The following is a 25,123-nucleotide window of genomic DNA, read 5'->3' as shown; positions in this document are numbered from 1 at the left end:
GTCAAAATAGTCCCATTTAAAATTTATACAAAGCTTGGTTGAAAATTCATATAAAACTTGTCCTTGCTTACAAGGATAAAATTTGAGCACTCATTTTTCAGACATGCAAAATCTACAAAACTGTCACTAATTAAAATCCACTTCTTTCTGTGCTGTGGAAGCTCCCCTACTGATAGGCATGATTTGTGAATTATATATTTAAATTACTATTATTTCTGAGTCTTTCTGTTATTTGTTAATACACAATGTATCCATGAAAATGTTAACATATGCTTACATACATTTTTTAAATACTTGTAAATCAGTCACTACTTTAGTTAACTTCTCTTTAAAACCAAAAGAATAGCTGTTACATCCAATCATGCTTCAGCGGAAGATCTAACATTACCAAATGATAAGGATCATTAATCACATAAGATCAAAAAAGCCATATTGAAAAAAACCCACAAATGTAAAAAGTTTACAATTCTGAAGGTTACAAAACTGAACTGAATTTGAGATAAATTTAATTACTGCATTAAAGAAATTCTAATGTCTAAAGTTATCCCAATGTTACCAATACACTGACACAAGAAAACAAAGCCAAACCCTTTTTATTAACGAGATTATGAAGCATGAGCAACTACTTCAAGGCTATCATTCCAGTTTAAAATTTATTGTACATTTGAAAATAACTGAAAGAGTATAATTGGAGCACTTTGGGAGGCCAAGGCAGGCGGATCACCTGAGGGTCGGGAGTTTGAGACCAGCCTGACCAACATGGAGAAACCCCGTCTCTACTAAAATACAAAATCAGCCGGGCCTGGTGGCGCATGCCTGTAATCCCAGCTACTCGGGAGGTGGAGGAAGGAGAATGGCTTGGACCCGGGAGGCAGAGGTTGGGGTGAGCCGAGATTGCACCATTGCCCTCCAGCCTGGGCAACAAGAGTGAAACTCCATCTCAAAAAAAAAGAAAAAAGAGTATAATTGAAATGTTTATAACACAGACTTGATAAATGCTTGAGGTGGTGGGTACCCAGTTACCCTGATGTGACTATTACCCATTGTATGCCTACATCAAAATATCTCATGCACCCTAGAAATATACCTACTATGTACCCATAAAAATAAAATATAAAACATTAAAAATAATAAAAACAAAAGAATGGAGATTGTCAAGCCCAGACCTTTGGACTCCAGACACCATTACATGTTCCAGGACATGGTGCATAGAACAATTCTCACCTATTCTCTTCTTTAACTGCTCTCAAGTCCTTGGACTTCAAAACTTTCCCCCTGTGATATGAATTCCACCTGAGCCACTGAAGGTATTGGTAAATTTGAATCTAGGATGATATCTTATTTTTCTCCTTTTCAGAAACTTTACCGTGAGGGCTGGGATGAAATGAAGGCAGGCTGCGATGTCCGGCTGGATGCCATCCCCATCCAGGCTGCCAAGGCCTCCAGGGAGATTGCCAGTGACGTGAGTGGCCTTTTTCAACTTCTCAGTTTTTTTTCAGCCAATGCCCTAGGTGCATCGAGAGGACATGCTGTGACCCATCTGCTTTATTTTTGCATCTCCAGTATAAATACAAGCTTGACCATGAGAAGCAGAAGGGACACTATGTGGGCACCCGCACAGCCAGGGATGACAACAAGATCCGCTGGGCCCTCATAGCTGACAAGCTCCAGAATGAACGAGAGTACCGGCTGGACTGGGCCAAATGGAAGGCCAAGATCCAGAGCCCCGCGGACATGCTTTCCGTCCTGCACTCTAAAAATTCCCAGGCTCTGGTCAGTGACGTGGATTACCGCAATTACCTGCACCAGTGGACCTGCATGCCTGACCAGAACGATGTGATTCAGGCCAAGAAGGCCTACGAACTGCAGAGCGATGTGAGTGGGCTGCATTTGGGAATGAACTCTTCTCAGTTTGCCATGAATCCCAGAGAGTTTATGACACTAAACCCTTTTGTCATCATTTTACAACTTCATAACACCAAGAATTTAATATTAGTGAAACCTTATAGTATGGTATCAAAATCGCCAAATCCAATAAGGACCTAGACTTTATATCAAGAGATAAATGGTAGTATGAATACAGGTCTTAATTGTATCAGATTAAAGAAAACTGTGAAAATATTTCTTCTGTAGAATTTAGACAGCAATAGAAGCTTATATCCAGTAAAATATTGGCAGCCCATGGACAGGATGTAGGCACAGACATGCTTTTTTAAATTGATACAGTGTTTAGAAATTTTGAACTAAGTTGCCAAGATTTTAAAATCCAAAAATTTTTGTGTACAAATGTCGAATTTCCCATTTCCCTTGGAAATTCAGAGGACGCAGCTCTGAATTATCCCTTAGTAACAATAACCAGAACAGAATCAAGGATAACCCCTTTTAAATAAAAATATATGCTATAGTTTGTCACACTGCCTGGCCGCCTAATGAATTTTCTTACATTACCTGCGTGGCTGCTTGAGTATGTCCTCCTTGGCTTATATAGCATTTACATTGTATTTCTTCATCAGACTAATGGACAGCCTAACTAGGACTACATGACCAGGGTTGCTGAACTCATTCTGGCCTTGTTTTCACAGAATGTTTACAAGGCTGACTTGGAATGGTTGCGTGGAATTGGGTGGATGCCAAATGACTCCGTGTCCGTCAATCATGCCAAACATGCCGCGGATATCTTCAGTGAGGTATTCCAAGATTTTACCCTGACATTCAGTACATTTCCCAAGAAAGTGACAAAATGCACAAACTAAAATATAGTCATCTAATATCAGCAGTCTTAACCATTTCAATGGCTGTGATTTAAACTGGATGTATATATTTTTGAAACTGTACTGTCCCTATCACATTATGGGACCACATCCATAATATATCCAGGACATTCACTGATGCTTGGCATTGTATAAATGGAAAAATCTTTTTGTCAGCAATAGCAATATATTTGGGAAACGTTTGTCCCATTGGAAAAATGTGCATTGCGATACACATAATGATACATTATATAACTTTGAGAGCTAAGCAAACTTCCTACTTTAAAATCTGTGGGAGGCATAAGAGGCTGATCCATTTGTTTAAAAAATAAAATGCTAAAAAGAAAGCCAAATTCCCAAGAAGACGCCATTCAAATATGGCACTGTATGTTTCTAGTAGAGAAGGACCCTAAATTTAGTGTATCTTTCTCAGTTCACACACGTCCAGGAATTACAACTATCTAAAAGCTGCTTTCTTTCCCATAGAAAAAATATCGCACAAAAATAGAAACTCTCAACTTTACGCCTGTGGATGATAGAGTTGATTATGTGACAGCGAAACAAAGTGGCGAGATCCTTGATGATGTAAGTATATGGCTGTTTTAAATCTCACCATCAGGCAGATATCACTTCCAAAGCTTTTCCATCTACTTACACTCAACATGCAATCATCTGAAATACAGATTTTAATCATTAAAATGATGGATGCTAACAATTGCTTGGACAACATGATGTTTTCTTAATAAGTCACTTGCCCCCTTGCCTCTCATTTTTTTTTTTTTTTAGATTAAATACCGAAAAGACTGGAATGACACCAAATCAAAGTACACCCTCACAGAAACTCCCCTGCTGCACACTGCCCAGGAGGCTGCCAGGATACTGGACCAGGTATGGGTTTCACCCAGATGCCTTGTATTTGTGTACGAGTGGAGGGCCTTAATGGAACTGTAGGATAATTATGTACACAACTTACCCCTCCCTTCTGACTCCTCATTTCAACCCTTTACTGTGGCTCTGTCTTTCAGTATCTCTACAAGGAAGGCTGGGAGAGACAAAAAGCCACAGGTTACATTTTGCCTCCAGATGCTGTGCCATTTGTTCATGCCCATCACTCCAGTGACGTTCAGAGTGAGGTAATATATCCTGATGGGAGTGCATTTTGCAAAAGTGGGACCTTGCTCCCAGGGATTCCAGTTATGCTGAAGGCAGAAATAGCACCTTCAAGGTGTTCAGTTTCAGTGTGGCAGAGCCTGGCCAGGCTTGGTGATGGTTGGAGTACCTGCTCCCTTTTTGATCTTTCTTCCATGGGCTTTCTTCTTTCTTCACCACCTCCCCCCACCACCCCCTTGGCTTCTTTAAAAGCAATTGTTCAAATTATTTACTTTTTCTTATATTCTCTGCCCTTCCTAAAATCTTTAGGCCTTCGAATAAAACTATTGTCAGAATCAGAGAACAAGTATATGTTTTTTCTCTATTTTTATTTTTTAAAATTTATTTTTATCATTTTTAGGGCTATCTCAGCAGAATATTTTTCTATTTTTAAATAGGTGTTTCTTCGCATGGATTTATTTCAACGCTTTTTATTATTTGTTCTCAGAGTTGGGGGTGGATATCAAACAAAAATCTGGGGGGCTGAATTTGCTGATATCCCTTAGTAGATGGTCAAGCCCCCTCTGCCTTGTGTGCTTGTCAAAACTGATGGAATTTACACTCCTCTTCTCACCAGCTGAAATACAGAGCTGACCATGTGAAGCAAAAAGGTCATTATGTTGGTGTCCCGACGATGAGAGATGACCCTAAGCTGGTTTGGTTTGAGCATGCAGGCCAGATTCAGAATGAGAGACTATACAAAGAGGACTACCACAAAACAAAGGCCAAAATCAATATACCTGCTGATATGAAGTCAGTCTTGGCCGCCAAGGAGGGGCAGACCCTTGTCAGTGATATTGACTACCGTAATTACTTGCACCAATGGACGTGTCATCCTGACCAGAATGATGTTATTCAGGCAAGAAAGGCCTATGACCTACAGAGCGATGTAAGTGATTTTTGTTTCTTCATTATCTAGAAACTCATGGTACACTCTGAGAATGAGGAGCAACATCCCAGATCCACAAGTGCTTGAAATTTGAGGCCACAGATAATTTGTTCCCGAAGGGAATTGAGGCTGGATATGAAGTAGAGAAAGATCAGGAGCAGTGATAGATTGATTGGTTTGCCTACTGACTGCATTTCTGAATACCTTTCAATCAATTTTTTTTAAAATCTGCTTTTGTACCATTTTGGCCATCAGCAACTCCTCACATTCACATGGAAAAGTATCAGCTGATTGAAAATAATAATTGGCTTGGGTGGGAATTGAGAATGAGTTGAGGTTTTGACAATATTAGGTGATAAGCACAGTTAAAGACCTAAGCATGCCCTATTCCTGCTTTGCCAAGCATCTCATTCCTCGAGGCATTGATGAAGTTGTTCCCAAAGCAAAAGAGAAATGAAATACTGATTAAGTTGCACGAGGGCCCAGTATGCCTCATGCAGAGCTTTGGTAAAGCTAGGATAGAGAATAAGACATAACCTACCTCCCACTGATACCTGAATCAAGATCTCTACCTGCCACCAGCCTTCAGTATGTGCAGAATAGTAACTTGATGCATCAACTTAGTTGCTTAGGTGCCCAGAGAAGCTAATGCTACCTGGGTCTTCTCATCATTAACAAAAGGGAACCTGGAAGTCAAAGACTGCTGCGGCAAAGATGTTGAACTTGAACATCCAACCTCACTGGTTGCTGCAGCAAAATGGCAGTTGTGGAACTTTAATCAGAATAGCAACTCCTCTTATTTTCATGTCAAGTAGGCTGGGAGAATCCAGGTGCTTGAAGGCGTAAGGGCAAGAATAGGTTTGGCTGGGACCCAGGGGATGACTCCCCCTGCCCAATACATGAGCATTTACTTGTGTAGTTTCCCTCATTTAGTCTAAATGCCCCCACATACTTCTACGTGACTAAATGTACCAAATCCATCTAAAAGTACAACCTCCTTGGTAAGCCTTTTCTTATGACAATAGCAGAAAATAACAGCCCCTTCCCCTCAACTCCAGTAGCATTTGAGCACTTGATCTAATAGCACTTCTTGCTTTATAAATGACTTATCTCGACTCCTAGACTCCTTCTTTATACTTACTCATCAAAGCACCAAGCATAGTGCCTCATGCACAGTAATAGCCTCAAGAAATATTGCTCAGGTGAAATCACAATTGAATGAATGAGACAACTACTAGAGAGAAATCCTTTAAAAGCTTTTGAAAAAATTGTAACCTGCCCTCTGTAAGCCTGTGTCTCAGTCATTTATTCCTCCATTATACCTCTCTTCCTGCTCTCAGAATATCTACAAAGCTGACCTAGAGTGGCTCCGAGGCATTGGCTGGATCCCCCTGGATTCTGTGGACCATGTGAGGGTTACTAAGAACCAGGAAATGATGAATCAGGTATGCAAAGCCTGTTCTCCTTCTAACCTAATGCCTGCCCTCCTACCTGCCATGTGCAGGTAGATAACCTGTTGTGGTGGACCTGTCTTAATTGTCTCCATTTCTTTACAGATCAAATATAAGAAAAATGCCCTTGACAACTATCCTAACTTTACAAGTGTGGTGGATCCTCCAGAGATTGTTTTAGCCAAGATTAATTCTGTCAATCAAAGTGATGTAAGTTTGCTTTGTGCAGGCTGAAGTGCACAGACTGGGGAGTAAATTATATATCATTGGGTGGATCAGCTTAACTTTAGATAATTGCTTGTAAAAACAAATTGGGAGGTGGTAAATTCTAAGATCATCTTTGGAGGGTATGTCTTAAAAGTCACTAGCAGGTGGTAAATTGTATTCACTTTTAGGTATCTATATTCCTATCCAAATTATTCTATTGTTTTAGCTAAAATGGACTAAAATTCAACCAGTTGGTTAGTTTTAATCTCTAAACGTGGACTGATTATGTTTCTAGGTAATCTTATAAAAATGTAATATACGCTTATAGTAATAAAAGATTTGGTTTTCTCTCCTTAGGTAAAATATAAAGAAACATTTAATAAAGCAAAGGGCAAGTACACGTTTTCACCAGACACACCACATATCTCCCACTCCAGAGACATGGGAAAACTCTACAGCACTGTGAGTTCTCTTTCATGTAATAACCACTCAGTTTCTAATTTGAAGCCCTTGTTGCATTCATATGCTTGGCTGATTTTGTCAACTGCTGAACTTACAAGGCAACCTATTATTTATTTTCCCATTGCACTTAGTCTTGTGTATTAGAAGTAGCATGGTATTCAAGGCAAATAGTACTTATTCGGCTGGTGTTTTTGAGCTCCTGTGATGTGCCAGGATCTGTAGGAGGCAATGAGAGGCTAAAGCTCAATGAGACAAGCCTTCAAGAGCTCATGCAAGTGAGGGAACAGACTTAAATTGATAGAATAATAATCTAACAAGTGCTCTGGATGCACATAGGATTGAGCACCTACCAATAGAGAAAAGGGAGGAAAGTCTGGTCCCTCTTTAGTAATCATGCATCAGCATCTCTAGCCAACAAGAGGAAAACTTGCTCTCCAAAATTTCATTCAGTTAATTTAAAGGAGGCCGATGGTGCGCACGTGTGGCCTGGGAAAGAATCTTTGCCAGTTCTCTCCCTGTGTACAAATTTCTTGTCACTTTTACTAGGACCATAGATATAGTCAACTCTTATAAAATGCCTAGAGTCAGCCGGGCATGGTGGCTCACGCCTGTAATCCCAGCACTTTGGGAGGGTGAGGCGGGTGGATCACCTGAGGTCAGGAGTTCGGGACCAGCTTGGCCAACATGGCGAAACCCCGTCTCTATGAAAAATACAGAAATTAGCCAGGTGTGGTGGTGCATGCCTATAATCCCAGCTACTCGGGAGGCTGAGACAGGAGAATCTCTTGAACCCAGGAGGCGGAGGTTGCAGTGAACCAAGATCACGCCACTGCACTCCAGCCTGGGGGACAGCAAGATTCCGTCTCAAAAAACATAAAAATAAAATAGGCCGGGCGCGGTGGCTCACGCCTGTAATCCCAGCACTTTGGGAGGCCGAGACGGGCGGATCACGAGGTCAGGAGATCGAGACCATCCTGGCTAACACGGTGAAACCCCGTCTCTACTAAAAAATACAAAAAAAAAAAAAGCTAGCCGGGCGAGGTGGCGGGCGCCTGTAGTCCCAGCTACTTGGGAGGCTGAGGCAGGAGAATGGCGTGAACCCGGGAGGCGGAGCTTGCAGTGAGCTGAGATCCGGCCACCGCACTCCAGCCTGGGTGACAGAGCGAGACTCTGTCTCAAAAAAAAAAAAAAAAAAAACATAAAAATAAAATAAAATAAAAAATAAAATAAAATGCCTAGAGTCTGTAAGTTTGATTTGCAATAAACCAAATAACTGCCCTGTTCTAGGTAGACACACTAACGGCTATAGATAAAGATTTTAGCCTTGCCTTGAACATACGTTTCACCTTAATTTAACCAACTCTTTTAGTGGTATCTGAAAGAAGTTGAAAGTTTTCTTTTGTAAGAAATGTATTGTTGCCATGTATTTCTTTGTTCTAGATACTGTATAAAGGGGCATGGGAGGGCACCAAGGCCTATGGCTACACCCTGGATGAGCGCTACATTCCCATTGTTGGAGCCAAGCATGCCGATCTGGTGAACAGTGAGGTCAGTATGACCTTTTCCTCTCCTAAGTTTGAGAGTCTTTACTGGGGATCAAGGGACTGGTTAGGAAACTCCAGCGATTCTCAATGTTGAACCCACTTTACAGCTTAAATACAAAGAGACATATGAGAAGCAGAAAGGTCACTACTTGGCTGGAAAAGTGATCGGTGAATTTCCTGGTGTGGTTCACTGTCTGGATTTCCAACAGATGAGGAGTGCGGTAAGTAAACGTCCACTTTAACACGGGATTTGTGCCCCGTAAGTGTGTTGTCGTGTCTGCATATTTATAACTTGCCCTTTGGTTCAGGTTAGCTGGGAAATGGAGTAACATAGAGTCCTTCCTGCCAGTCAGCCTGTGGACTCTTAGTGGCTGTGTGCTTCTTCCCTGCCACTTTCTCCCTGACTATTAAACACTGTGACTGCTTTGTGTTAAGACAAGGAAAAAGCATCAGGGTCACTATTTACCCTGTGTTATAAAAGGATGGGAAAATTTCAGGCCAGGTGCAATGGCTCATGCCTGTAATCCCAGCACTTTGGGAGGCCAAGGCAGGTGGATCACCAGAGGTCAGGAGTTTGAGACTGGCCTGGCCAACATGGTGAAACCTCATCTCTACTAAAAATACAAAAATTAGCTGGGCATGGTGGCGCATGCCTGTAATTCCAGTTACTTGGGATGCTGAGGCATGAGAATTGTTTGAACCCAGGAGGCAGCAGTTGCAGTGAGTGGAGATCACACCATTGTAATCCAGTCTGGGCAACAGAGCAGGACACCATCTCAAAAAAAGAAAATTTAAAAAAAGGATGGGAAATTTCAAAAGAAGAAGAATATATTAAAGTATAATTTTTTTAACCTTAGTTTATTCTAGAGATACTGATCTAAATGGGAAATAAGGATCTAAAAGAGATTGATCTGAATAATTTACATTTAAATCCCTTTCTTATTTTTGTCTTTAAAACATGTTAGTTGAACTACAGAAAACATTATGAGGATACCAAAGCAAATGTTCATATCCCCAATGACATGATGAATCACGTGCTGGCTAAAAAGTGCCAGTACATCCTCAGTGACCTGGAGTATCGACACTATTTCCACCAGTGGACGTCTCTTCCGGAAGAACCCAATGTTATACGTGTCCGAAACGCCCAGGAGATCTTGAGTGATGTATGATGTCCTTTCTGAAGCTTGACTTAGCTACAGTTTCCATGACTCTGTCTTGGCTACCCCCCAACCCTGGCTGCCATGCTCCCGTTGTCGCTGTATTCATAAATCTTGCTGCTTCTCAACACAAAGTGGCATGAGTAACCACTTTTTGGTATAAGAATCCACCCTAAGCCATTGGACACATGTGTTAAATATTCAATTGGTTTAACACTAAACTCAGACTTTGATATTGCTCTCAAGCTTCTTTAGGCTTGGGAATTAAAGACCTTCCAGCTGGTGAGAGGCCTACCCTATGTCTTCTAAGCAAGAAGCACAGCCAGCGGCTGACAGGAAATTATCAAATGCTCAATTGTAAATTCAGAACACCTTCCACGTTTCATTGTTCTCTCTTTCTTGCAGAATGTGTATAAAGATGACCTGAATTGGTTGAAAGGCATTGGTTGCTACGTTTGGGATACACCCCAAATCCTCCATGCCAAGAAATCATACGACCTTCAGAGTCAGGTGAGCCACCTTCCTAGAAGGACTGGCTCTCCATGGGTCATCAGAATCCATGGTGGTGTCAGTGGGTTCATGGGCAGGCTGAGAAAGCTGCTGTAACAGTGTAGGCTCTAACTGACCAAAGCCCCTCCTCTCCCAAGCAAAGCTCTTCTAGTGGCCCGCTCTGGGGTTGGATCTTCCCAGTCTGAATCTCTCCTTTGGTTTAAGGCAGTGCACATTCATAACAAAAGTTTATCTGGGAGGTGTTTCCTAGTGGACTACTCTCAAGCATCTGTACCTTAGTTGATCAGGTTAACTTGCAGAGAGTAGGAGGTAGAAGTATCCTTTGATTACAGGTAGACAAGTTTTGGAGGAAAAAAATCAGTATCTGGAAGACTTTTCAGCATGTGGTTCAGCTCTGATGGGGCAGTTGTAATAGAATGTTGAAAGTGAGGGGCTGCTGTCAGGGATGGAGGATAGGCATGGAAAAGGCAACAAAATGGCCAAAATCTCGACCCCAGTCTTGGTCAAGAGAAACTGTTCATTCTGGCAGCCATACAAAGTCTGCAGGACTCTAGAACGCCAGCCTGTTTGTTAGGATTAAAGCAGAAATCCAGAAATAAAGGCACATCTAAGTTGGCACATGCAGCTAAAACTGATAACAGACCTGTATGTTACCATTTGTGGTGACTTTTGTTTTTCTTCACAGCTACAATATACAGCAGCAGGTAAAGAAAATCTACAGAACTATAATCTGGTCACAGACACACCCGTCTATGTGACTGCTGTTCAGAGTGGCATTAATGCCAGTGAGGTGCGTCTTCCTATACTCCTCTTCCAGGGACAAACTATTTCTTGTCTTTATGTATTTTCGAACAACAGAGGTAAATAACCTATTGTTGCTTGTCTATAGGTGAAATATAAAGAAAATTATCATCAGATTAAGGACAAATACACAACAGTTCTGGAAACAGTGGATTCTGACAGAACCAGAAACCTGAAGAATCTTTACAGCAGTGTGAGTTGAGTTTTTTCCCCTTCCTATATATGAGCCACCTTTCCCCCTTCTGAGACAGGAAGAGAATAAATGGGATGGACACTCTATCACCAAAGGCTTTTCTATGGTTTCCTGGACCTTCAATCCTACTTTACCTCATAAAATTCTAGTAGGTACAATTAAATAAGCCCCACCTTAAAAGGAGTCCTGGGAGTTAGTAGGGAGTGTGTGAGAAGGACAGAAACAGAAGGAAAACCTGCTACTCAGAAGCCAACCAGATGCATTTTCCCATATTCACAAGAAGGTCTTTAATTCCTGCAGAACCTGTACAAGGAGGCCTGGGATAGAGTGAAAGCCACCAGCTACATCCTGCCTTCCAGCACCTTGTCCCTGACACACGCCAAGAACCAGAAGCATCTGGCCAGCCATGTAAGTCAAGCAAAAACATGACAGCTTTCCCACCCTCCCCTGCTCTCCACTCCAAGAACCTTTCAGGCTGATTCATGCGTTGTCGAGAAGTACCCCTGGCATTCCAGTGGGCATGTCCAGGAAATAATTCCAAATGCTCAGTCATTAGAGTCTATGTACTCACTGCCTCTCTCTCTCTCTCTCTCTCTGCTGCCTGGAGAGAATCACAAGCACTCGCAAGGAGGACAGGATGTGACCTTTCAGGCTGCCTGTCTGCACATGATAATCTCTGCTAAAGCCAGAAGTAAGGATGGGCTGAAGACATAATACAACCTACAAAAATAGACTTTTTCAATAGAATTACATGGATGTAGGGCAAAAATAAACCAGTGAATATGATAACTGGTTATTATACCATCCCCAGTTAATATAAATTATTTTATAGCAATGAAATAGAAAACATTTTAAAAATGTTTAATTCTCCTTTTTTAAGTAGAACTTTTCTTAGATATAAACATAATTGTAAAACAAACAAACCCTAAATCTCATGATCTGTTTAAATATAACAGAAGGTCATACGTCCTCTAACCATTAATGCTCTTGAGTAAAACCTTTTTGTGTGTGAGTGTTTTGTTTTGGTTTCTTACACTTCAAGTTCTGGGCTACATGTGCAGAACATGGAGGTTTGTTACATGGGTATACATGTGCCATGGTGGTTTGCTGCACCCATCAACCTATCATCTACATTAGGTGTTTCTCCTAATGCTATCCCTCCCCTAACCCCCTATTCCCTGATAGGACCCAGTGTGTGATGTTCCCCTCCCTGTGTCCATGTGTTCTCACTGTTCAACCCCCACTTATGAGTGAGAACATACAGTGTTTTGTTTTCTGTTCTTGTGTTAGTTTGCTGAGAATGATGGTTTCAAGCTTCATCCTTGTCCCTGCAAAGGACATGAACTCATCCTTTTTTATGGCTGCATAGTATTCCATGGTATATATGTGCCACATTTTCTTTATCGATTCTATCATTGATGGGCATTTGGTTGGTTCCAAGTCTTTGCTATGGTGAAGAGTGCTGCAATAAACACACGTGTGCACGTGTCTTTATGGTAGAATGATTTATAATCCATTGGGTATATACCCAGTAATGGGATTGCTGAGTCAAATGGTATTTCTAGTTCTAGATCCTTGAGGAATCACCACACTGTCTTCCCCAATGGCTGAACTAGTTTACAGTCCCACCAACAGTGTAAAAGTGTTCCTATTTCTCCACATCCTCTCCAGCATCTGTTGTTTCCTGACTTTGTGATGATTGCCATTCTAACTGGCGTGAGATAGTATCTCATTGTGGTTTTGATTTGCATTTCTCTAATGACCAGAGATGATGAGCACTTTTTCATATATTTGTTGGTCACACAAATGTCTTCTTTTGAGAAGCATCTGTTCATATCCTTCGCCCACTTTCTCATGGGGTTGTTTTTTTCTTGTAAATTTGTTTAAGTTCTTTGTAGATTCTGGATATTAGCCTTTTGTCAGATGGAGAGACTGCAGAAATTTTCTCCCATTCTGTAGGTTGCCTGTTCACTCTGATGATAGTTTCTTTTGCTGTGCAGAAGCTCTTTAGTTTAATTAGATTCCATTTGTCTATTTTGGCTTTTGTTGCCATTGCTTTTGGTGTTTTAGTCATGAAGTATTTGCCCATGCCTATGTCCTGAAAGGTATTGCCTAGGTTTTCTTCTGGGGTTTTTATGGTTTTAGGTCTTTTGTGTAAGTCTTTAATCCATCTTGAGTTAATTTTTGTATAAGGTGTAAGGAAGGGATCCAGTTTCAGCTTTCTGCACATGGCTAGCCAGTTTTCCCAGCACCATTTATTAAATAGGGAGTCTTCTTCCCATTGCTTGTTTTTGTCAGGTTTGTCAAAGATCAGGTGATTATAGATATGTGGTGGTATTTCTGAGACCTCTGTTCTGTTCCATTGGTCTATATATCTGTTTTGGACAAGTACCATGGTGTTTTTATTACTGTAGCCCTGTAGTACAGTTTGAAGTCAGATAGTGTAATGCCTCCAGCTTTAGTTTTTTCCAATTCTGTGAAAAAAGTCAATGGTAGCTTGATGGGGATAGCATTGAATCTATAAATTACTTTGGGCAGCATGGCCATTTTCATGATATTGAGTCTTCCTATCCATGAGCATGGAATGTTTTTCCATTTGTTTGTGTCCTCTCTTATTTCCTTGAGCAGTGGTTTGTAGTTCTCCTTGAAGAGGTCCTTCACATCCCTTGTAAGTTTGATTTCTAGGTATTTTATTATCTTTGTAGCAGTTGTGAATTGGAGTTCACTTGTGATTTGACTCTCTGTTTGTCTGTTATTGGTATATAGGAATGCTTGTGATTTTTGCACATTGATTTTGTATCCTGAGACTTTGCTGAAGTTGCTTATCAGCTTAAGGAGATTTTGGACTGAGATGATGGGGTTTTATAAATATACAGTCATGTCATCCGCAAACAGAGACAATTTGACTTCCTCTTTTCCTAATTGAATACCCGTTATTTCTTTCTCTTGCCTGATTGCCCTGGCCAGAATTTCCAACATTATGTTGAATAGGAGTGGTGAGAGAGGGCATCCCTGTCTTGTGCCAGTTTTCAAAGGGAATGCTTCCAGCTTTTGCCCATTCAGTATGATACTGGCTGTGGGTTTGTTATAAATAGCTCTTATTATTTTGAGGTTTGTCCCATCAATAGCTAGTTTATTGAGAGTTTTTAGCATGAAGGGCTGTTGAATTTTGACGAATGCCTTTTCTGCATCTATTGAGATAATCATGTGATTTTTGTCATTGGTTCTGTTTATGTGATAGATTACATTTATTGATTTGCATATGTTGAACCAGGCTTGCATCCCAGGAATGAAGCCAACTTCATCATGGTAGATAAGCTTTTTGATGTGCTGCTCAATTTGGTTTCATAAAACAGTATTTTTTTGAGGATTTTTACATTGATGTTCACCAGGGATATTGACCTAAGATTTTCTGTTTTTGTTGTGTCTCTGTCAGGTTTTGGTATCAGGATGATGCTGGCCTCATAAAATGAGTTAGGGAGGATTCCCTTTTATTCTGTTGTTTGGAATAGTTTCAGAAGGGATGGTACCAGCTCCTCTTTGTACCTCTGGTAGAATGCGGCTGTGAATGCATCTGGTCCTGGACTTTTTTTCGTTGGTAGGCTATTAATTACTGCCTCAATTTCAGAGCCTGTTATTGGTCTATTTAGGGATTCAACTTCTTCCTGGTTTAGTCGTGGGAGGGTGTATGTGTCCAGGAATTTATCCATTTCTTCTAGATTTTCTAGTTTATTTGTGCACAGGTGTTTATAGTATTTTCTGATAGTAGTTTGTATTTCTGTGGGATCAGTGGTGATATCCCCTTTATCATTTTTTATTGCATCTATTTGATTCTTCTCTCTTTCTTTATTAGTCTTGCTAGCGGTCTATTTTGTTGATCTTTTCAAAAACACAGCCCCTGGATTCATTCATTTATTTGGAGGGTTTTTTGTGTCTCAATCTCCTTCAGTTCTGCTCTGATCTTAAGTTATTTCTTGCCTTCTGCTAGCTTTTTGATTTGTTTGCTCTTGCTTCTCTACTTCTTTTAATTGTGATGTTAGGGTGTTGATTTTAGATCTTTCCTGCTTTCTCTTGTGGGCATCTAGTGCTATAAATTTTCCTCTACACACTGCTTTAAATGTGTCCCAGAGATTCTGAGTTCAAGTCCTGGATATCCTTGTTAATTTTCTGTCTGGTTGATCTGTCTAGTGTTGACAGTGGGGTGTTAAAGTCCCCCACTATTGTTGTGTTGCAGTCTAAGTCTCTTTGTAGGTCTCCAAGAACTTGTTTTATGAATCTGCGTGCTCCTGTGTTGGGTGCATATATATTTAGGATAGTTAGCTCTTCTTGTTTCATTGATCCCTTTTCCATTATGTAATGCCCTTCTTTGTCTCTTTTGATCTTTGTTGGTTTAAAGTCTGTGTAAAACCTTTAATTGTAAAATTCCCTGTAACCTTTATTGTAATTCTTAGCCCCGTTCTCCTTCAGAAAAATTAGAGACTTTATCTCTTAATTGTGAACATTTTACGTAACACTTTAAATCAGCATTTCTCAAACATGTTTTGACCAGGGCTCACAGTGGGAAATTTATTTTTTATTTCAAGTTCACATACACACATACACACCCCTGAAGTTTATGTGAGTTTCTTCTGGCACAAATATCTCACAGAAGAGCAGTGACTGCTAGACTAGAGACAGTGCACTCTGATCATTTCCATTCTGTTCTACTCATTTAAATGCTAGTGACTCAGTAAATTGATTTCACTACTCTACTGGACTTACAGATGCACAGCTTAGAAATAAACTTCATTAGACAGTCTATGGAATTATTTGATTTTTACCTGGAGGAAAAAGTAAGGTATGTGATTTTACCCAGGCCCAACTCTATTTGGAAGACCGCAAAAAGGAGCAAACTTTTCATTTTGGAAGAAAAGTTTTATAGATAAGATTTAAAAAGCTCAAAAGAGGCTTTTTCCTTGAGTCATGAACAAAATTACAGAGGCAAGATTCTTGGCAAGTTGGTTTTGGAGCAAGGTAAAACATAGAGAAATTAATCCTTTAAAAGAAGTATTCTGACCTTATTTTAGGAAAAAGCTTTTTGTGTGTGTGTGTGTGTGTTTTTAAAAGGGTGTCTTTACATTCTATCATCTTTGAAGCTGAGAAATAGATTAGACGTAAGACGCTGATTTTCTGTTTTGGAAAAATCTGCTGGAAATGTTGGTTGGTCTACAGTCAATGAAGAGCATTGCTGGAATACTGATACAAACATCTCTCTTTTGTTACAGAGGTGCCAGTCTCGGAGTTGTGGAAGAATTATTTTATTATTGTGTGCTATGAGATTGGATCTTAGTCTCTGTCTTAACCTGGGTTTATATAATCATGGAACACCAATTAATAGGCACCATGGCTTAAGAACTAATTGTTATCCCACAGAAGTTGATTGCACTGTATTTTTGAAAGCCTTGTAGAAACTGAAATCCAAGGATTGTGTCTTCTTAGCAGCAGACTTTTCAGTTATTAAGAACAAAGATATTCCTAAGCACAGTTTTAATCTTGCACTCATGCCATTACCACAAGAGAATATTTTAAATTACATAATCTTTAAAATGAATTGCTTGTAGTAGCAGTAAAAGTACTAGTATTGGTATAGGAGTTTTGAAAATAGCAACTAAAATTTCATAGTGCTCTACGGTTTCAAAGTACTTTTGTTCCAGTCTGATTTCAGCCACATGATAACCTCGTGGCAGGTGCTACTGCTCTATCTCTCTCTACAGTTGGGGAAATGAGCTCAGAGAAGTGGTGTCCCCAGCGCTGGGTGGATCTCAGAGTCGAGTTTTCCCGTTAAGTCTTAGGCTGTTTGAACAATATAAATCCATTGCGCTCTAAAACTCTTTCTTCCTTTCTACTTTTTCTCTATAGGTCAAATATCGGGAGGAATATGAAAAGTTCAAAGCTCTTTATACGTTACCAAGAAGTGTTGACGATGATCCGAACACAGCACGGTGCCTCCGAGTTGGCAAGCTTAACATCGATGTAAGTACAGCCATGCGCCCCTTAACGACTAGGATACATTCTGAGAAACGTGCCGCTCGTTATGTGATTCCATTGTCGTGCTAACATCATAGAGTGCACTTCCACATACCGAGATGGGATAGCCTATTGCTCCTAGACTACAAACCTGTACAGCATGTTACTGTACTGAATACTGTAGGCAACTGTGACACAGTGGCAAGTACTTGTGTATCTAAACATGGAAAAGGTACAGTAAAAACACAGCATTATAATCTTTTGATTGAAACATTGTTATGCAACACATGAGGGTAACTCCAAAGACCTTACTTCAAATTTAAGTCAAGTAAAATAGTCATGTATTATTAATAGGAACATTTCTTCTCCTCTCCCCCACCCCCGGCCTTTTTTTTTTTAAGACAGGTCTCACTCTGTTGCCCCAGCTGGAGGGCAGTGGTGCAATCACAGCTCACTGCAGCCTCTACCTCTCGGGCTCCGGGAATCATCCCACCTCAGCCTCCTGAGTCACTGAGTCTACAGGCATGCACCACCACACCCAGCTAAGGTTTTAATTTTTTGTAGCGATTGGAATCTCGCTATGTTGCCCACTCTGGTCTCAAACTCCTGGGCTCAAGCGATCCTCCTGCCTCAGTCTCCCACAGTGCTGGGATTGCAGGTGTGAGTCATCGTGCCCAGCCTGAACATTTTCTATTTACCAACGCATATGACACTGACTGTGCACATGTAAAGAAGCTACATATTATTTCAGCTATAATGCTTTATTTTAATTTCCCCTATTAATCTATAGAAAATGTCAGAAAATACCAGTCCCCACCCTGCCCCCAACTGTTTGCTGTGAGTTGGTTAGCCTGACTTCTCATGTATGGCCGTGATGCCTTGGCACAATTTCCTGTATAACTGGCATGTGATTTTAACTTGACAGCGCTTGTACAGATCAGTTTATGAAAAGAACAAGATGAAAATCCACATTGTGCCCGACATGGTAGAGATGGTTACCGCCAAGGATTCTCAGAAGAAAGTCAGCGAGATTGATTACCGCCTGCACCTCCACGAATGGATTTGCCACCCCGACTTGAAAGTCAATGATCACGTCAGGAAAGTCACAGATCAGATCAGTGATGTAAGCCTGTGACTTAAGAAGGACCCCTCCACGGCCCCACCCCACGGCCCCACCCAGAAGAGCAGCAAACTCACGCATTTCTTTACCTTAGCCTTTTCCCACTATTTCTTCCCTATATGTCCATGTGTCTGACTTGACTTCGGAGCTGTCTCTGGAAGCAGGGCTCTGTGTACCCATGTTTCTGTGGCTCCCCTGAGCCTCTTTGCATAATGCCTTTGCTCCTCATTCCACAAAGGCTTCTGAGTCTAGAATGTACCTGTTTTTAGAGTTTAAGTTATTATGGTCAATTTTTTTTTTTCTGATCCTCTCTATCAAAACCCTCTAGATTGTGTACAAGGATGACCTCAACTGGCTGAAAGGCATTGGTTGCTACGTCTGGGACACTCCTGAAATCCTCCATGCCAAGCATGCTTATGATCTACGTGATGATGTGAGTTTGCTTTGTTTTGTTCTTTAGTATATTTCCATCTCTCCATAGTCTAGAGTTAAGCGGGGGTTATGTAAAATAGGGACATTGTCACAGGCCAGCTCTGGGGGGTGGCTGAGCTGGAGAAAGATGCTAGGAGCAGAGCAACCATCTCTCAGGAAGGCATATGGCATTCTTATTAAACAGTGCAGTCCGGGTACGCCATCGTCTCTGATAGAGAAGGGACCACCGGCTTCTCTTTCTACATTTTAAGCTATTTTGGATATATTAACAAGCATTTAATTGCCATTTTAGGAAAGTGTCATTTGTTAGCATTTGCAATGCTATAGACAAGCTCTATTTGTAAAGAGAGGATTTTCCAGGCAAATTAAATATTGCAATGAGGATTTCAGTAAGAAAGCTTAAACTTTCCTAGAAGAGTAGTTATCAAGTGTCCTAGAAGACTCTAGAAGCCCCATATAAGTGTTGGTTACACTGTTATAAAATTCAAATGCATCTCGGTCTGTTGAATAAGTGCTGATGAATGTAAATCTCATGAGTTAAAAGCAACCAAGCCCTCTATGAAAACCAGCAGTTTCAAGCATAAGGAATGGTCCAACATGGGTTTGTTTTCTTCCTCTCGGCAGATCAAGTATAAAGCTCACATGCTGAAAACAAGGAATGACTATAAGCTTGTCACAGATACACCAGTCTACGTGCAGGCTGTCAAAAGTGGGAAACAGCTAAGTGACGTAAGTGCTCTCTGGGGAAGTTAAGTGGACAGTAATAAAGGCAGGGCCACCACTCAAGCAGAGGTGGCAAAAACCATAGACCAGGCAGTGCCACGTCTTTTCTAACTAGGAAACCAGAGTTGGTGCGTTTGAAAGCACTGAAGATGCTGCTGGTGATTGTTTCCTGAAACCTGATGCATTCAAGCAGTTTGCTTGGGCGGAGCTGTAGGTGATCTGAGTCTATGAAGTAACTTTGTGCCTTAGCGCTTCCAGCATTGTTTTTTGTGCCCTGTGTCATAGCAAGTTTATTTCCGTCTAGGCCATTTAATAAATTAGAGCCAATTATGGTAGAATAAGCAGCAAGCAGGCTCTGGAGTTAGAGTTGTGGAGTGCAGTCCCGCCTCTACCACACATTATCTATAAGGCTTATGAAAAGCACTTAATCCATCTGAGCCTCCCATTCTGATGCATAAAATGGGGACGTAAGGAAGCACCCACTATGACACCTGATTCACAGCAGACAGGACAGGCACAAAGCTGCTCTTTCTTTATTAACTCCACAGGTCGGTAAGTCAATATCAAATCCTGCCAGTGAGTGCAAACATTGAGACCTATTATTTTGGAACTTCTAGTGGTAAAATGCCCACCCCTCCTCCTCTTATGCCTGGGCCATCTCGTCTCAGTGTGATCATGTGTCCACACCCTAGCTCTGATCCTATTGGACAAGTCACAGTAATATGTCAGATGAGTTCTCCAGGCAAAGGGAAGCAGGCTACCGTTATTTTATTTTAAAGAGGGACCTGGGTTCCCATTCTCTTTGTTTCTAACAATGCTTCTTTTGCACCAGGCTGTCTACCACTATGACTATGTGCACAGTGTCAGAGGCAAAGTGGCTCCAACTACCAAAACCGTGGATCTGGACCGGGCCCTTCATGCATACAAGCTCCAGAGTTCGGTAAGCAGTGAGAACTTGGTAGTGCCCAGCAGAAATCCATTCCATCAGCTCACCTTACCTTGTGTAAATGCTGTTCCATTCACATGAGGTGAAAAAACAAAAACACAGAGCATAATCTGTCTTCCCTCCTAGCTGCCAGGATCCCCCTATGGAGCAATCAAACTACCATAAATGGGCATGTTTTAGCAATATTTACAGGTTACAAAGAAGAAAGCCAATATACCTTCTCTGCTTTCAAAAAGCTGAAAATCAAGATGACAGAGACAAGGCCTTTAACCTCAATAAAAGAGGAACTAGAAATTGTGGCTGGAATTCAGAAGAGAAAGAACCTGGATCCCACCTGCATATTTAACCTGCCTATTCTATGTTACCCAGTGGTGCTGATTTGGTCTCAACTTTTCATGCTATTTCTCATCTTGAATATTAAAAATAATTTTGGGCCAGGTGCAGTGGCTCACGCCTGTAATCCCAGCAATTTGGGAGGCTGAGGTGGGCAGATCACCTGAGGTCAGGAGTTCGAGACCAGCCTGGCCAACATGGTGAAACCCCATCTCTACTAAAAGTACAAAAAATTAGCCAGGCATGGTAGTTTATGACTGTAATCCCAGCTACTTGGGAGGCTGAGGTAGGAGAATCGCTTGAACCCCGGAGGCGGAGGTTGCAGTGAGCCGAGATCGTGCCATTGCGCTCCAGCCTGGGCAACAAGAGCAAAACTCCATTTCAAATAATAATAATAATAATAATAATAATAATAATTGTGGCCCGGCATAGTGGCTCATGCCTGTAATCCTAGCACTTTAGGAGGTCACGGCAGGCAGATAGCTTGAGCCTGGAGTTGGAGACCAGCCTGAGCAACATGGTGAAACCCTGTCTATATAAAAATACAAAAATAAATAAATTAGCCAGGTATGCATCTGTGATCCCAGCTACTTTGAGAGGCCCAAAATAAATTATTTTATTTATTTGGGATAAATCCAAAATAAATTATTTATCCCAAAAATAAATTAGAGTGGCATGCATCTGTGATCCCAGCTACTTGGAAAGTTGAGGTGAAAAGATTACCTGAGCCCAGGGAGGTCAAGGATGCAGTGAGCTGTGATGATGCCACTGCACTACAGCCTGGGTGACAGTGTGAGACCCTGTCTAGAAAATAAAAATAATTTGGTTTTTCATATTTTAAATGTAATTCTTCTTTTTTTTTTTTTTCCTTTTTTGAGACAGAGTCTCGCTCTGTCACCTGGGCTGGAGTGCAGTGGCCGGATCTCAGCTCACTGCAAGCTCCGCCTCCCAGGTTTACACCATTCTCCTGCCTCAGCCTCCCGAGTAGCTGGGACTACAGGCGCCTGCCACCTCGCCCGGCTAGTTTTTTTTGTATTTTTTAGTAGAGATGGGGTTTCACCGTGTTAGCCAGGATGGTCTCGATCTCCTGACCTCGTGATCCGGCCTCCCAAAGTGCTGGGATTACAGGCTTGAGCCACTGCGCCCGGCCTTAAATGTAATTCTTAATCCTAAACTCCAAGAGACAGAGTATTTAAGGTCACAGACAGACACTCCTCCCTGTCCTCCCTTTCTGCCATGAACATGTGCATCCTGACCTCTTCATGGCCTGATGTCAACATACTGTGTTTGGAGGAGGCAGGAGAGGGTAATACAAACATGTGCCAGGCTATATCTTGGTGATGGCTTGCATATCATCATCACCTGAGGACGGAGTAATGGCAGAGGTGACACTTGGTTACCTGTCTTCTCTGCATTTCCCAAATTCTTGCTAGATGCCATACAGCCAACTGGGCATATGTTCAGAAGCATCGAGGAATTACTTTTTTATTTATTTATTTTTGTTTTTTGGAGACAGGGTCTCCTCTGTCTCCCAGGCTGGAGTGCAATGGTGCAATCACAGCTCACTGCAATCTCAAACTCCTGGGCTCAAGTGATCCTCTCACCTTAGCTTCTTAAGTAGCTGGGACTACAGGTACACGCCACCATGCCTGGGTAATTTTTTAATTTTTTGGAGAGGTGAGATCTTGCTATGTTGTCCAGACTGGTCTCAACTCCTGACCTTAAGCAGTCCTCCTGCCTTGACCTCCCAAAGTGTTGGGATTACAGATGTCAGCTACCACACCTGGCCAGGAACTACTTTCAATAAACCATTTCACTCATTGTTCTATTTTTCCAAAACAATAAGTGAAGAGTAATCTGACTCATTTTATGACTCTTAGAATGTATTTAATTCTTTCCTGAAATCAATTCAGTGAGCATAAGTATATTAAGTGTCTAGTCAAAAACCTAACATGAGCGATATGTGATTTGTTAAGCTCAAATCAGTTACTTGATGCCAGATGTCATTTAACCTGCTCTTCCTCATTCCGGCAGAATCTATACAAAACCAGCCTGCGCACCCTGCCCACTGGATATAGACTTCCAGGTGACACTCCTCACTTCAAACACATCAAGGACACCCGTTACATGAGCAGTTATGTGAGTAGTCTCCTCCTCATTGAGATGGGTCTGAAGGTGGGGTGGCAGGAGACTCATATTAATTAATAGCCTGTCCTAATCCTCCAGTCACACCCTAGAGGTTCAACCTGATAGAATGATGGGAGCTGGAGAGGAGAGACAGCACATTTTTGAGGGGTGCTGTGGAATTGACCACTTCTGCAATTCAGCAGTGCCTTGGTAGCCCTGTGGGTTAGAACAGGATGTTCGTGGGAGCCTTGGCTAAGGGCCCATGGCTGTCATGATGCCTCTACTTCTGCTGAATTTGCACAGATGCACCCTGAATTATCCCAAGCCATTTACTGGAAATGCAACTTCACACACGCACTACTGAGGTGTGGTGATAGTATTGTCTTCCTTCTGCTATGTTTCACTGCAGAAGATATAACATCTTTGGAAGTATATTATATATATATGTGTGTGTGTGTATGTGTGTATATCTATATCTCTCTCTATATATATAGATATGATAGATTTAATAATCTAACACCTAATTGTATTTTCTAATTTTCTAGCCACATTGGGGCTAAAAATATAGATTTTCTTTGGCATTTTGCACACCTCCCTACAAACAGATTTCACCTAGGCGAGGTCGAATTTTATTCTTTTCTGGGCCTGGTTTTATTTTACAAGACATAATTTTCAAGGCTTGGATTAATATTGAAATTTTGTCAATGACTTTTCCTCATACTTAATCCTTAAAAAGAGCAATTTTTCAAATAAAGATGACATCTCTTTTCTATTTGCAGAAATGTAATGTCGCTTCTTGTTTACCCATCACTGATCTCATTCCAACTTTGCTTTTGCAGTTCAAGTACAAAGAAGCCTATGAACACACCAAGGCATATGGGTATACACTTGGTCCCAAAGATGTTCCATTTGTGCACGTCCGGAGAGTCAACAATGTTACCAGCGAGGTACCTGAATGCTGATTCTCCAAGAGACATACTGAGTTTTAATAGCCATGGCTTTGTTTGAAATGCATTAAGAATGAACTGTATTTCAGTTGTAAACCTACATACCAGCAAAAACGAAAAAGCTCCTTATTGTCACATTTTGATACTGATATTTCTTGGCAGTGGTTTTTTTGTATCTGGTAATGCCTTGGAGAGACTCGGCTCCATAGATTATGATGCAAAACTTTTCTAAAGAAATAATTTCTTCTTTTGACATTTATATTCAAAAATCTTTAATAAGGTTGCATTTTAGTCTGACTCATGATCCTGGTTTTCTACACCAACTATTGGTTTGCATATCTGATCCTACTATGCAGCCGTCTGATAGAAAGTGGAAGGCTTTGTGCTCAGAATTCTTCACCGAAATGAAATAACTCTCATTTTCTCCTTTTTTCCTAATCTCAATCATTTTCTATATCCTTGATATTTCCTCCCCTCTTCCTTATTAAAATATTTTATTCTTGATTAGTCAGTAGATGCTCTCGTCATCCCTTACTAAATACCTGTAATGATATTTCCTCCAATGTAGAGACTGTATCGGGAATTGTACCACAAACTGAAAGACAAGATCCATACAACTCCCGATACCCCTGAGATCCGCCAAGTCAAGAAGACACAAGAGGCTGTCAGTGAGGTGGGTATTTTCTTAGGAAAGACAGGGAGTAGAGACAGGGATGAATGTCAATCATTCGGTCTCTAATGCATGTGTTTTTGGGTATTTTTTTTCTTTAGTTGATCTACAAATCAGACTTCTTCAAGATGCAGGGCCACATGATCTCTCTGCCATACACACCCCAAGTGATCCATTGCCGCTACGTAGGAGACATTACCAGTGATGTAAGCATCTTGCAGGGGTCTTTCTGGAGTAGTCTTAACAAGAGGCAGGCTGGCTTGCTTTCAGCAGTTAAAACAACCAGTGGTCTTGGAACAGCGTTTTCTGATAAACACTTCTAAACAAAGAGTACAAGTTGGAGGTAAGACAATGTGGGAGGAGGATGCCACAATTCTCCAGCTATGGAAACAGTAATAAGAGGACCACTTGGGGAAGACAGAATTGCCATTACTCTCGATCACTCAGTGACCACCATTCTACATTCAACACGGAATCATTCCAACTCCTCACTCGCTAACTCCCTATGTGGCCTCCGTGCCAGGTCATGTTGAGTATTTTCCTCTCACTCATCCCTACTCTGACCCCGTTAGCAACTTCTTGCTGCCACTTTTTTCATTCTCCTTGTATGTTCTCTCCTCCTAAAAGATCAATCCATTCAATCTGTTCTTTTCTCCAATCAATATTACAGTAATAAAATAATAGCAGTGTTCTCTCCTCACCCCAG

The 25,123-nt window shown here is 41.2% G+C and overlaps 1 protein-coding gene across 50 annotated transcripts in view; it reads left to right on the top strand.

The window, feature by feature from the left end:
• NEB (nebulin) overlaps positions 1–25,123 on the top strand; it is a 225,713-nt gene that overhangs the window by 138,007 nt on the left and 62,583 nt on the right. For all 50 annotated transcript variants that reach the window (XM_005573144.5, XM_045367036.3, XM_065525475.2 and 47 more), the window contains exons 92-117: positions 1,358–1,462; positions 1,564–1,875; positions 2,583–2,687; positions 3,237–3,335; positions 3,537–3,638; positions 3,776–3,883; positions 4,477–4,788; positions 6,129–6,233; positions 6,345–6,449; positions 6,804–6,908; positions 8,349–8,456; positions 8,560–8,673; positions 9,418–9,615; positions 10,015–10,119; positions 10,805–10,909; positions 11,009–11,113; positions 11,414–11,521; positions 17,012–17,125; positions 18,045–18,242; positions 18,568–18,672; positions 19,296–19,400; positions 20,227–20,334; positions 22,708–22,812; positions 23,640–23,747; positions 24,316–24,420; positions 24,519–24,623. In XM_005573144.5, coding sequence (XP_005573201.3) covers positions 1,358–1,462; positions 1,564–1,875; positions 2,583–2,687; positions 3,237–3,335; positions 3,537–3,638; positions 3,776–3,883; positions 4,477–4,788; positions 6,129–6,233; positions 6,345–6,449; positions 6,804–6,908; positions 8,349–8,456; positions 8,560–8,673; positions 9,418–9,615; positions 10,015–10,119; positions 10,805–10,909; positions 11,009–11,113; positions 11,414–11,521; positions 17,012–17,125; positions 18,045–18,242; positions 18,568–18,672; positions 19,296–19,400; positions 20,227–20,334; positions 22,708–22,812; positions 23,640–23,747; positions 24,316–24,420; positions 24,519–24,623 — 3,354 coding nt within the window. The remainder of the gene's footprint in view (positions 1–1,357; positions 1,463–1,563; positions 1,876–2,582; positions 2,688–3,236; positions 3,336–3,536; positions 3,639–3,775; positions 3,884–4,476; positions 4,789–6,128; positions 6,234–6,344; positions 6,450–6,803; positions 6,909–8,348; positions 8,457–8,559; positions 8,674–9,417; positions 9,616–10,014; positions 10,120–10,804; positions 10,910–11,008; positions 11,114–11,413; positions 11,522–17,011; positions 17,126–18,044; positions 18,243–18,567; positions 18,673–19,295; positions 19,401–20,226; positions 20,335–22,707; positions 22,813–23,639; positions 23,748–24,315; positions 24,421–24,518; positions 24,624–25,123) is intronic.

This window comes from Macaca fascicularis, chromosome 12 (genome assembly GCF_037993035.2).
Source record: "Macaca fascicularis isolate 582-1 chromosome 12, T2T-MFA8v1.1".
NCBI lineage: Eukaryota > Metazoa > Chordata > Mammalia > Primates > Cercopithecidae > Macaca > Macaca fascicularis.
This window is presented reverse-complemented; position numbering and strand designations above follow the sequence as displayed.